The following is a 14,281-nucleotide window of genomic DNA, read 5'->3' as shown; positions in this document are numbered from 1 at the left end:
GGCAGCAAGTGGCACTGCAGAAAATAAGACGAGTCCCCAGAACGCTGGCTTCTGTCTGTTCTGGGTCACAGGGTTCTCCGTAATTATGACTCAGTACAGCCACTGCAGATGTATTAATAGGGCCATTTGAAACATGACAACGTGTTAATTTTATTAAACGGTGGTTAGAAATCCTGCCAAAGACCATCAGTGTTCGGCTGGAATTAGGCCCGGAGAGGACTAACATTGTTACGAACGCTGACATTTATAAGTCCGGCTAATGCAGAATGTGCGGCTGAAAATGCCAGTTGCTGTCCTTCACGCGAGCTGGGTGAGACCCAGCAGAGGCAAGATAGCTCGCCGTAAAATCAAGGAAATCTCTATCCTGACCGTACTAAGGCACTGAGGAACCAGGGCAGATGGTGCCTACATGACACAATGGGGATTGTTTTTAATGAGAAGTGTGACTGTTCCACGAAGGGTACCACAGCCATTTCACTCCTGTTTGGGTGTGCTTACTCACTCTCCAGTATCGGAGGACTTTGGTGTTGGATGTTTTGAGCTCTTGGGTGCTGATATTTCACTCTGGTATCCAGCTGTTCATCTGAAGGGTGTGGGATTTTTATTATGGTTAGGGACTGAGAACTTTCTTTTGACATCCATATTTAATTAAGATGGCGGCATGTACGCAAGTAACATGCACAGAGAATAACAGAGAATTTCTCCTTAGGAAAATGACAGTAGCGTTGCAGGCTAATGTAGGGGATGGAGAGGTAGATGGATGACTGAGTTCCAGCCATTTTTAACAGGAAAATAGACGTGCCTCACCGAGGCGACCATTATTCATTTAGACAAATCTCTGTATTATTTTTATTAATTATGATTAGGCTTTATATCTACTGGGGAATTTTTAGACTGAATGCCAGCTAGGTTTTTTCCCACAATTTTATTTTTCACATTCAGCTCCTCTTCCTGAATTTGAGTAAAAACTACAAACAAACAAGCATGAGTCAACATAATGCATCAATGTCACACGTTAAAAGGAAACAACAGCTTGAAATGTCATTATACCGCTAACGGGGGGCCTAGTTACTATGCGACCTGTTTCACGAGGACATGGGAAGACTTCCTTTCCTCACTGTCTGCTTCTGTTTGTGAGATTCATCTGTACAGTGTTTTATCGCAAATACTAGACAGGTTCTCTGGATTCAAACACGGCACTCGATCGAAAAACGAGACAACACGTTTGCCTGTGTAGGCTGTTTTAGAAATTCCTCGGTGCAAGCAAAGACCTGGAATGGTCCGAGAGAAATGAGAGGCGTTCCACTCACAGACGGGGACCGACACATGTCATAACGGGAGACTAATATGTCACAGGTTACTGTGTCACCGAGGACCGTCTGATTGGGCGTCCCGGCGAGCCGTGTCACCGTAAGAACTTTCCAGTGTTTATATACAGAGTTTGTTAATATAAAGACAGCTCGAATGAGACGGGCGGTGCAAGCTGACAGGGTGGGGGTCGGTGTGCTGGCACGCCCCCCAGCTGCCTCCCGCATGGCCCCGAGACTCGCTGCTCTCCCCAGTGGTGGGCAGTGGAGCTGCCAGGAGTCCAGAGTCCTCTGTGAGTCCAGGAAAGCTGGCCTGCTGAGTCTCAGGCCTGGAAGCGGGGAAATGGCAGATTACCTTGCCAGTTTCATGTACACCATCTATCAGCTTTCTTTAAGGGTCGTTGGGGATCCTTTGGAATTCCCCGATTGAAAGGTGAGAGACATCACTGCCTGGGCCATCCCACTTACCCAGGATGAGTTGGGGTGGCATGGGTAGGTGTTTGGGATAAGCCTGTACAATTTCTACCTAGTCCTGGTAAAGCTTTGTTAGTCGAAAGAGGTGAAGAAGCACACGCAGAGATCGAGAGGCAACAGTTGTGGAATAGTCCCCGGTGATGGGCCAGTTTGTCAGGAAGGATCAGTCAGCAAGATGTGAAATCTTTAGAGCCAAACCCAGATCCGCTGCTCTACCGTGAGCAATATCCTCTTTTCGGGTAAGTCAATGAGCCAAATAATCTTGTCAGGTCTCCCTCGTTGGAATGGTGTTTTTTTCCCGTTTAACAGCTGAATCGGTGTTCATCGTCTGCGAGCGAGCTCTTTGTTAGGTCCGCGGATGAATCTAAAAGAGAGAAAACACAGACACATAGGAACACTTAGATCGTACAAAGGCGGAGGAGCACAGAAGGACCATGCCCCCAGGAATCCCTCCACCCACATCTCAAAATGGGAAAGCTTTTGAGCTACAGTGTTTGGTATTCTTCTCTCACCAACCTGCCACGGTTTCTCCTAAAAAACACACTTTGGCATGAATGTGGGGCATTTAAGGCATGGGGGGGGGGGGGCGGATGTTACTGAACTTAAAAATTCACCCGAGAACCCCGGCAGGTCCAGTGGCACTGTTCTAGCCGGCAAGGAGCGGAACGAGGTCTTAAGGCCCCCCACCCCACCCCATGGGCTCAAGATAAATTCATCCAGAGCGAGGTGCAGGTTGCCTGTAAAAGAGAGGTTGCTCCGAACATGCGCTCAAAAAACTAAAGCATCTACATTTAATCACACCCCAGCATTTAAAACAACTCATCCACACGGGGGGGGGGGGGGGGCACTGGAATGGCTTTTTCTTTTCCTGTCTCGGAAGCATCGGCATTTCCGGCGTGACGAACGGAGACACCTGCATGATACAAAAGGGCAGCATCGGCGTGCTGGAATCGGAGGGGCAGCACTCGCAGCTGGGCTAATTAAAAACAACCCCTGCGGCTTATTGGAGCACCTGTGGTGTGCTCTGACAGGCCCCCGCACCACCACTGACGGCGGGCAGGTGCCCGGTGATTGGAGCACGGACGGAGGACGCCGGGGCCTGGCGGTCGGGGAGAGGACTTGCTGCCTCACGCTGAGTGATTGAACCACACTGACTGATCGCTCCTGTCATGGCTGCCCGCGCTCATGACCCGATATGGGCGGCCATGTTTGAAAGGTCACTGCCCATTGTTTCAGAGTAATTTGTGTGTAAACACATACATATATACATAGCTTTAATGAAACATATTTAAAAATAAAACAAGTGGCTTGGGTTTGTGTTGCTACATGACTGATTTTGAAAATTAAAAAAAGTTTTAGCACATAGAATGTGGCTTAATATAAATCGCAGCCTATTATCTAGCTTAAAAAATACGCTGTCAGCCTTGCCGATAATGAAGTCTGACAACGGCTTCCAGCTACAGAAGACTCCTTTCATGATAGATTGACTTTGTTTCGCTGAGCGGCTGATTGTTTTAGCGCCCCGAATGCTGACAGATGCTAGGGTCGCCACAGATTCTGCCCAATTCTTCTCTTCCTGATCAAAGCGGGCCACATATAAGCCTTAAGTTGGTCCCTGTCTGGGTATCTCAGCACCAGAGCGTACGTCCCCTTTCAAGCGTCTCTCGGCAGTAGCGGTGGTTGCTGGGCGACGCGAGTGTGGGCGCCGTGGGCTCGCTGACGTGCAGGCGGACGTCTCCACTCCAACCACTGCTCTGCATAATGTCATGCCTGATCTTGTCAGGCAGAAAATAACGGACCTATGTGCCCAGACATGATATACTGTCCCAACCCCCACCCCCATGAGCTTTGTTAAGCTGGAGTTAGCCCGCTATCCATGCCTGTCAGTTAAGGCAGGTCGTTTAGATGTCTTGTAACCCTCTCGTGTTTAATGAGCTCCGCAGCTGTTTGGAGACTGTTAAGATGATTTTCTGAAGCAATCCGGTCTGGAATACAGCAATATGCATCCTAATCCACTGACCACATTAAAATGCTTCTTAGACCTTCAAGGCATGAGGAGAACTGCCCTGCATTATGGAGATGTTTCCATCCTGCACCTCATGATGCTATATGTATGCATGAGTGTGTTTAGATGTGTGTATTTAGTGTGAGTGTGCATGCAAATATGGCAACTTTATTAGGTTCACCTAGCTAGTACTGAGTAGGACCCACTTTATTAGGTACACCTAGCTAGTACCGGGTAGGACCCACTTTATTAGGTACACCTAGCTAGTACTGAGTAGGACCCACTTTATTAGGTTCACCTAGCTAGTACTGAGTAGGACCCACTTTATTAGGTACACCTAGCTAGTACCGGGTAGGACCCACTTTATTAGGTACACCTAGCTAGTACCGGGTAGGACCCACTTTATTAGGGACACCTAGATAGTACCGGGTAGGACCCACTTTATTAGGTACCCCTAGCTAGTGCCGGGTAGGACCCACTTTATTAGGGACACCTAGCTAGTACCGGGTAGGACCCACTTTATTAGGTACCCCTAGCTAGTAACGGGTAGGACCAACTTTATTAGGTACCCCTAGCTAGTGCCGGGTAGGACCCACTTTATTAGGTACCCCTAGCTAGTACCGAGTAGGACCCACTTTATTAGGTACATCTAGCTAGTACCAGGTAGGACCCACTTTATTAGATACACCTAGCTAGTGCCAAGTAGGACCCACTTTATTAGGTACACCTAGCTAGTACCGGATAGGACCCACTTTATTAGGTACACCTAGCTAGTACCGGATAGGACCCACTTTATTAGGTACCCCTAGCTAGTGCCGGGTAGGACCCACTTTATTAGGTACCCCTAGCTAGTAACGGGTAGGACCCACTTTATTAGGTACATCTAGCTAGTACCGGGTAGGACCCACTTTATTAGGTACCCCTAGCTAGTACCGGGTAGGACCCACTTTATTAGGTACATCTAGCTAGTACCGGGTAGGACCCACTTTATTAGGTACCCCTTGCTAGTACCGGGTAGGACCCACTTTATTAGGTACATCTAGCTAGTACCGGGTAGGACCCACTTTATTAGGTACCCCTAGCTAGTACCGGGTAGGACCCACTTTATTAGGTACCCCTAGCTAGTACCGGGTAGGACCCACTTTATTAGGTACACCTAGCTAGTGCCGGGTAGGACCCACTTTATTAGGTACCCCTAGCTAGTACCGGGTAGGACCCACTTTATTAGGGACACCTAGCTAGTACCGGGTAGGACCCACTTTATTAGGTACACCTAGCTAGTACCGGGTAGGACCCACTGCATTAGGGACACCTAGCTAGTGCCGGATAGGACCCACTTTATTAGGTACACCTAGCTAGTAATGGGTAGGACCCACTTTATTAGGTACACATAGCTAGTAATGGGTAGGACCCACTTTATTAGGTACACATAGCTAGTGCCGGGTAGGACCCACTTTATTAGGTACACCTAGCTAGTAATGGGTAGGACCCACTTTATTAGGTACACATAGCTAGTACCGGGTAGGACCCACTTTATTAGGTACACATAGCTAGTGCCGGGTAGGACCCACTTTATTAGGTACACCTAGCTAGTACCGGGTAGGACCCACTTTATTAGGTACAGTACACCTAGCTAGTGCCGGGTAGGACCCACTTTATTAGGTACACCTAGCTAGTACCATGTAGTACCCACTCCAGAAGTACTTTGACGGTTGAAGAGCTTTGCATTCAGAGAAGTCTTTCCATGCACCAATATAATGAGCTCTTACTTTTTGCACTTGTGTCCTTCCTGTGAGCTGTAATGAGTCTGGCCATTCTCCTCTGTCCTGTATCATTAATGAGGGGTTTTCAGTGAGAGAAATGCCATTGACTGGATGTCTTTTGTTCATCACACTATTCTCCCTGAACTCCAGTCACTGCATTGTGTGAAAATCTCCAGAATGTGGCTGTTTCTGAGATGCTGGAAACATCACATCTGACTAACAATCACACCACATTCAAATTCACTTATAGACCAGGCATCTTAGCCACACAGTATGTGAATCTCTTGACCCTGTCGGTGTGCTGTATGTACTGAATTGCAGTCACGTAATGCGCTGTTTGGAAATCAGGCTATTTGCGTTAGAAACCAGGTGTACCTAATAAACTGACTACTGAGTGTTACACACAGATTCATCCCACTGGTATTTATGCATCAGCTGCTGAAAAACAACAAAGAAAACTCCAGGCAACAAATTGCATCAAAATCTATTTAATGTGACATTCACAGTTGCAAGCAGAGCGTACAGAAACAGGAAGTGGTGGTCAAAGGGCCGGATCCGCTTAATGCTCATTGCACTGTTCAATCGATCGCCTGACTCCTGATTCGATAGCCTGAGCCGGCGTCAATTTATCGGCTCGTAATAAGAGTCCCTGTGAAAAAGACGAGCAGATGGGTGTCTGTTACTGTGAGCCTCTGCTCTGCTGCTTGCCGTCTGTTTTCTAATATAGAAACATGTGGTGTTTAAACATTAAAGAACTGCGCTGAAAGGCCGTGTTTGCTTAGAAAGCCTTTTTGTGAAAAAAATGACCCTTACTCATCTCTCTTGGAAAACAGCCCATCTAAATAAAAGAATAGCAATTCACATGTCTAAAAAGGAAGTCTGCTCGAGTATTTACTGTGCGGTATCTCCCACGAGGAGCCTGTCATTTTTTTCAACTCTCCCATTATGGTCTTTGTCTACATGGTTTATAAATACATCTCGGTTATAGTCATTTGGAAAACACGCTTGCAGAAAGCAGCTCGCATGGTCCTCAGTAATCAGCAGATGCATAAACGCTGAAGTAACTGTGTTAAGTTCAGCATCCTTCCCGGGTTCTGAACTGGCAACCTCATGGCACCAGGTCTGTTCTTTTTGGCCACAGTGTTACCCTCTGTGCCTTTTGCATCTAAATCTCCTAATGACACGATGAATAATGCACACAACCCGATCCAACCCGTCTAATGAGCGCAATCTGGGAGCACAGAGCACATGACCCTGTTGCTGAGTAGAACATTCTTCACCGCACAGCGAATATCCAGCCTTTGTATTAAGGTTAGGCCAGCGTCTGTTAACGGTATTTAGCCAGTGGAGCAGAATGAGGATCTATGCTGGGCGTGAGTATGGGCGTCTCCAGCTCCCCTCAACGTGACTCCCCAAACAAAATGCCTGCCTTGTCTGCTGATACAGGTAAGGGAGGCCCCTCTCTGAAAGACAGAAAGAGAGACAGAGAAAGAGAGGTGTGTCAGGGATGGCCTTGGCTATCTTCTGACTCCAATGCCTACTCACACCACTACAGGATGTATGATTATGGTTCTGATTCAACACAGAGCACTTGAGTAATGAGAAGCATTTCATATGAGTAATTACTTAAAGAACTACATATGGTTAAGTGGATCTGGGTCCTGACTCCTACATCTACTTTCATCACTATATATGATTAGGAGGATTTCAGTTCTGACTTATACATCTACTCATACCAGTACGTATGATTAAGAAGATCTAGGTCCTGAGATGTATATCTAGCCATATCACTACATATCCTTAGGAGGATTTAAGTTCTGACTCCTATGTCTTTTCACACCACTACATATGATTAGGAGGATCTAGGTTCTGACCCCTACAGCTACTCACACCACTATGCTTGATTAAGCAGGTCTAGGTTCTGATTCCTACATCTACTTGCACCACTATGTATGATTAGTAGGATCTAGGTTCTGACTCCTATATCTACTCACACCACTATGTATGATTAGGAGGATCTAGGTTCTGATTCCTACATCTACTTGCACCACTACGTATGATTAGTAGGATCTAAGTTCTGATTCCTATATCTACTCACACCACTATGTATGATTAGGCAGATCTAGGTTCTGATTCCTACATCTACTCACACCACTATGTATGATTAGGATCTAGGTTCTGACTCATATCTACTCACACCACTATGTATGATTAGTAGGATCTAGGTTCTGATTCCTACATCTACTCACACCACTATGTATGATTAGGAGGATCTAGGTTCTGACTCCTATATCTACTCACACCACTTTATGATTAGTATCTAGGTTCTGACTCGTATCTACTCACACCACTACGTATGATTAGTAGGATCTAGGTTCTGATTCCTACATCTACTCACACCACTATGTATGATTAGGAGGATCTAGGTTCTGACTCCTATATCTACTCACACCACTTTATGATTAGGATCTAGGTTCTGACTCGTATCTACTTACACCACTATGTATGATTAGGCAGATCTAGGTTCTGATTCCAACATCTACTCCCACCACTGTGTATGATTAGGAGGATCTAGGTCCTGATTCCTACATCTACTCATACCACTACGTATGATTAGTAGGATCTAGGTTCTGATTCCTACATCTACTCACACCACTATGTATGATTAGGAGGATCTAGGTTCTGACTCCTATATCTACTCACACCACTTTATGATTAGGATTTAGGTTCTGACTGGTATCTACTCACACCACTACGTATGATTAGTAGGATCTAGGTCCTGATTCCAACATCTACTCCCACCACTGTGTATGATTAGGAGGATCTAGGTCCTGATTCCTACATGCACTTGCACCACTACATGTGATTAGGAGGATCTAGGTCTTGACTCCAACATCTACTAATATCACTGCATGTGATGAGAAGGGGGTGCTGTAGAGCACTGGGGCTGTGAGTCTTTTCTTTTTATGTCAAAGCAAAGAAATAAATAAAACAGACTAGCAAGACTGGAAGCAACAATAAATTGAATTAAGTGGTATCCAGTTGCCTGAAAGAGAGAGAGGTATTTCACCCTGCTGATGTGATGCCAGGCTGAATGAGAAGGCAGATTAACAGACAGCTTTAAAAATGACTGCGCCGGAGCTGATCGCTTGCTTCATGTCTGGGCTGTAATTTCATATAAGCATGCTCAAGATGGAGGAACCAGAGAATAAAATACCACAGGAGAGTGTCACTGCACAGAAAGGGAGAATAATGACAGCAGAGATATTTTAATAAGGTGAAATGATGACTATACTGAAATAGCATCTACCTTTCTCCTTCATGTGGTACATTTTGAGTGCTTGTGCAGCATCTGATCCCCGAGTCATGTCTGTCTGAGTAAGACCAAAGTTCAGGGGCCTCCCTGTGTTTTACACGGTCGCCAATCTCGGCGGATTACTTCTCCCAGTGCTGTCCTGGGGGGCAAAGTCATTGTTCCCAAAGATTCCAGGCCAGGGATGACACACGAGGGACACCCCTGATTTCAGCAGTGTTAATATGATCCCTACTCTAAGTGTGGTTGTGGCTGAGTCAGTATGTACAGAAATACTGTTGTGACAGTCAGGATGTACAGAAGTACTGTTGTGACAAAGTCAGTATGTACAGGCGTAGTGTTGTGGCAGAGTCAGCATGCACAGATATAGTGTTGTGGCAGAGTCGACGTGTACAGATGTAGTGTTAGAGTCAGTTTGTACACGTGTAGTGTTGTGGCAGAACTAGTATGTACACAAAGAGTGTTGTGGCAGAGTCAGTATCTACACACACAGTGTAGTGGCAGAACCAGTATGTACACACAGTGTTGTGGCAGAGTCAGTATGTACACATGCAGTGTTATGGCAGTCAGTAGCTACACATGCAGTGTTGTGGCAGAGTAAGTACTGTATGCACACGTGTAGTGTTATGGCAGAGTTAGTATGTACACACACAGTGTTGCGGCAGAACCAGTATGTACACACACAGTGTTGTGGCAGAGTCAGTATGTACACATTCAGTGTTGTGGCAGAGTCAGTATGTACACACACAGTGTTGTGGCAGAGTCAGTATGTACACACACAGTGTTGTGGCAGAGTCAGTATGTACACACACAGTGTTGTGGCAGAGTCAGTATGTACACACACAGTGTTGTGGCAGAGTCAGTATGTACACATTCAGTGTTGTGGCAGAGTCAGTATGTACACACACAGTGTTGTGGCAGAGTCAGTATGTACACACACAGTGTTGTGGCAGAGTCAGTATGTACACACACAGTGTTGTGGCAGAGTCAGTATGTACACACACAGTGTTGTGGCAGTCAGTATCTACACATGCAGTGTTGTGGCAGAGTCAGTATGTACACACACAGTGTTGTGGCAGAGTCAGTATGTACACATTCAGTGTTGTGGCAGAGTCAGTATGTACACACACAGTGTTGTGGCAGAGTCAGTATGTACACATGCAGTGTTGTGACAGAGTCAGTATGTACACACACAGTGTTGTGGCAGAGTCAGTATGTACACACACAGTGTTGTGGCAGAGTCAGTATGTACACACACAGTGTTGTGGCAGAGTCAGTATGTACACATTCAGTGTTGTGGCAGAGTCAGTATGTACACACACAGTGTTGTGGCAGAGTCAGTATGTACACACACAGTGTTGTGGCAGAGTCAGTATGTACACACACAGTGTTGTGGCAGAGTCAGTATGTACACACACAGTGTTGTGGCAGTCAGTATCTACACATGCAGTGTTGTGGCAGAGTCAGTATGTACACACACAGTGTTGCCCTGATGTCTTGTGTATGAACATTACCTTTTGGCTCGATAGTATATAGTGTTTTGTCCTTCTCAGTGTTGATGTATGAGGTATCATGCATATATCCAATGATATTGTATTCTTTATCTACAATATGGTTTCCTGGACTCCCTTGTTTGGTTTAAAGCTATTTTATAATAGGGAACTGTGTTCATTTCTCTGAAATACCGAGGTCAGCTCCATTGTACTTTTTTTTTTAACAATGTACAGGTTGATGTTCCAAAATAACAGAAAAAATGAAATCCATAGGTGACATTGGAGGACCTGTTAACACCCACGGTGTGAGATTGTACCCGTTTATTTTCATTTTGGAGTTATTTTATAATTAGCTATCGCAAACCTTGTTGTAACCTCAGCCTTTTGCTGTGTATTAATTTCTGTAGCCTGTTTTCTATTGCACACCCACACATACTTACACCACTATGGCCATAATTACAAGGCCACATTCAATATATTTTTATGTTCATCTTTTGAAAAGGAAAGAAAAAAACATACAACTGCAATAATTATAAGGTTAGAAAACACAAAGGTAAAATCGAGTGCCCCAGGCTAGCCTTGGGGTGTCTGCCGGAGTGCCTCTGCTCTGAATGTGTGTTAAAAGGCCTGGCACATTGATCTGGAACGTTCTTCATGTTTCCATGTGTTTGTGCGGTATCCGTTCTGGGCTTCGTGTTTTGATCTGGCTCGATTGTGGCCTCGGTATCGATCCGGGACCAGTTGAAACCCAATCCGTATACTAACCCTGCCAATTTCACAGAGAAAATGAGGCAATGCTTACATCTATAAGTTCTCTTGGTTAGCATTTTGGCTCAGTTTCCTGCTTTGGATCCCTAAGTCATGTGTATCTGTGAGAAACAGACATTTCGACTGGCTTTTTGTGGTCTCCCTACACGACATCCCTATCTGACGACAAATGGGTAATGTCTACATCTATTAATGTCATTGTTATACCATTAACAGCCGACTTTCCAACATGCACGTGCATATTAATATCCTAGAAAAGCTTCTGAACAAGGTGCTGACACGGTGACGCACAGAGCAGGAAACACAAGGTCCTCATGTCCGCCATCCAATCATATGGACCGTGAAAACACACGCAGCGTGATCACAGTTTGGCCGACCGCGGTTGCCCGGATACAGTTGCAGGAAGCGGTGCAAAATATTTCACAGTCAAAAGTGGTCCAGTCGTTTGAGGAAGACCAACCTTTTTAGAAGCAATGATGCTGCCCCATGTCAATTCATCCCTCCTTGAACTTTGCTTCCAGAACTAAAAGGATGAGTATGGCTGGGTGTTCTGCAGAGGAAATGCCACAGGGGTGAGGGTCACAGGTCACATGTGTGTATTATTCATGCTCTTTAAGCCTTCCTCACCTTAAGCGTGAGGACAAGAGGTCCCCACCCTTCGTGCTTCAAAGTTATCTTGAACAGCATTACAAAAGAGTACAAAACAGTTCTCTTCAAAGGCAATCAAACAATATCACAAGGAGACACATCTGTTAAAGCGTTAAAACATTATGCAAACAATTCAGGCTTTGAAGATTAGTATTGCGATTCTTACCTTGACAAGTCGAAAAAATGGTATCCAGTCAACTTCTGTTCACGTTATCTGGTCTCGGGGACAGCTTTGAGAAACCGTTTGCTGGCTAGTCATGATTCAAGACTGATTTCACCGTTTCGTGTGTCACAAATGACAGAATGAAGAAGAGGGTGCAAGGTCCAATTGGGTCAGAGACTGAGGCGGTGTTTGGCATGCCTGATGCTCCAGTTTTATGGGTGACCGTGTTCCTTGGTAAGGCAGTGTATGGCCAGTGTATGGTCTCTGACTTACTGTAATACTCCCTGCACCTAGATGGAAATTCTTGGAAAGAGTCACTACCCCCATTTTGTTGACACCCAGTTTATGACTTTTTGAGAAACCCTTTTTCCACCGACACACTCGGAGGATGGTTAAGGTGAGCTCTGAGCGTGATGTCGAAGATCACGTAAAGCTTTATTTGGGTGCTGGCCCGTACAGATGGCTTGGACTTCAAGATGTGTGACTAATGCGCCTTGCTGTGGACTTCTCATCGATCCACTCGCGTTTGTTTAGGGTTTACGCAGCGGTCTGGCCCTTTTTGATGTGTGAGCGCGGAATAATTAGCTGGTGTGTTGCTGATGAGCCCGGCATGTTTACCAGCTGGCTGCTGCCGCACGCTTTTGATGCAGCTTCGGCAGTTCGGTGTTACTGGCAGCTGTGACTGACAGGTGCGTTCGCCGCGGTGCAGGAAACAGGCAGCGAGCCGGTGGACCAGCCGCTGGGTGTGCGTCGGCCCCGCTGGCCGGCCGGGTTTGTCATTCTCACCATCAGTATGAGTGGGAGTCACGGGCGAGGCCCCGCTAGCGAGTCAGAGTGCGCGCCAGCGAGCACAGGGTCGGGATCCCTTACCCTGGTCGTCTTGATCTTGTTCCCGGAGGAGCACATCCAGCCGGAGTTGTCTGGCAGTGTCTTGCACTCCTCTCCCTCCAGACAGGGCTCCATCTCGCACCACCACTTCCCAATGACGATGGAGGCTGCGGGGGGCGGGTGTGGAGGGGGCGGTGAGTCTCGGGCCGCACGCACCGGAACAGTGGGGCAAAGCACGTAAAGGTCAGATGCTCAAGATTGCATTCATCTTTACTTTCGTATTTTAGGGCCTCAAAGACACACGAGAGTGACCCCGTCTCACAGGAAGCCCAGCCAACCATTAGCGGAACACATTTGGTCTTATTTTCAGCTCAGGCAGTCTCAACCACAGACGAATGGCGGCTGATTCCACCCTTGTTCGACAATGGCTTTCTTAGATGCTGATAATCGTCGACCAAATGGACATGCAAAGGTCATGTGATTCACACAGGAGCTAGCAACTCTACAATAGGGTTAGAAGTGAGTACTGTATGTGGGTGTGTGTCCTGCACAACTTCCCTGGAGAAGTTCTGAATAAACACTGTTTAGAGCTGATTATAAAACCACTAACAAGATGAAACACATTGAATTTTCTGTCGAGGTGAACATCAGGTGACCTGTATTGCAGCCGTGTCTTCAACGGCTCACGTTACAGCGACACTCACAGTAGCTATAACTGAAGTTGAAGGCCATAACGGAAGTTGATAGCTATAATTAAAGTTGATAGCTACATCTAAAGCTGATAGCTATAAATAAAGTCAATAGCTACAACTAAAGTCAATAGCTATAATTAAAGTCCATAGCTACAACTAAATCCGATAGCTACAAGTAAAGTCAATAGCTACAACTAAAGTTAACTATAATCAAAGTCAATAGCCACAACTAAAATCGATAGCCATAATTAAAGTAATTTGTTAAAACTAAAATCAACAGCTATAAATTGAGCTCAGGTACAGTAGATCCCTCGCAGGAAACGCAACCCTATCATCATGATGATGAGGTATCTGCATCACATTGGAGTTTGTTTCGAAAGGGACCAGTTCTGTGGAGCACTCAGGTTCACAAGGGAACGCACCCCGGCTTGGCTGGAGAAGTCTGCGGCCCGTAAAGTGACCCTGGACCATCGCCTCGCGTCAGAAGCTTGCTCTCTCTGACTAAATCAAAAGAAAATCCAGCTGAGTATCCTGGCACAAACTCCTCCACAACAGTTATGCCTTATTCTGAAGTATAATGTATAATCCCCTGCTGATTAGCATCTCTTACTCACCAGGCTATCAATGGGTGAGTATGCTGAAGTCACTGGGGAGCCACTGGCTCAGATTAACTTTCAGAATCCAGTTCTTGTCAGACCCATCCTACCTGGTCTGCTTGGCCCATTCTGCCTGGCCTGGACACTTTGCAAGTTCTGCTCTCATTTTACTGGGCTATCATTACAGGCTCATTACACAAACCCAAACACACACACACACACACACACACA

General features: G+C 46.1%; 1 protein-coding gene across 6 annotated transcripts in view; it reads right to left on the bottom strand.

Moving 5' to 3' along the window:
• Positions 1-906: 906 nt before the first annotated feature.
• Positions 907-14,281, bottom strand: part of tafa1b (TAFA chemokine like family member 1b) — a 115,415-nt gene continuing 102,040 nt past the window's right edge. For 2 of the 6 annotated variants that reach the window (XM_023793917.2, XM_023793920.2), the window contains exons 4-5: positions 11,584-12,929; positions 6,022-7,012 (exon numbers count right to left, since the gene is read on the bottom strand). In XM_023793917.2, the coding sequence (XP_023649685.1) occupies positions 12,739-12,929 (191 nt within the window). In that variant the 3' untranslated portion in view covers positions 6,022-7,012; positions 11,584-12,738. Of the gene's footprint in view, positions 2,146-6,021; positions 7,013-11,583; positions 12,930-14,281 lie in introns of those variants that run through there. The other 4 variants (XM_023793921.2, XM_023793919.2, XM_023793922.2 and 1 more) reach the window with 4 other exon arrangements.

This window comes from Paramormyrops kingsleyae, chromosome 8 (genome assembly GCF_048594095.1).
Source record: "Paramormyrops kingsleyae isolate MSU_618 chromosome 8, PKINGS_0.4, whole genome shotgun sequence".
NCBI classification, from domain to species: domain Eukaryota; kingdom Metazoa; phylum Chordata; class Actinopteri; order Osteoglossiformes; family Mormyridae; genus Paramormyrops; species Paramormyrops kingsleyae.
The sequence above is the reverse complement of the archived record's forward strand: the minus strand, read 5'-3'. Positions and strand labels throughout refer to the sequence as shown.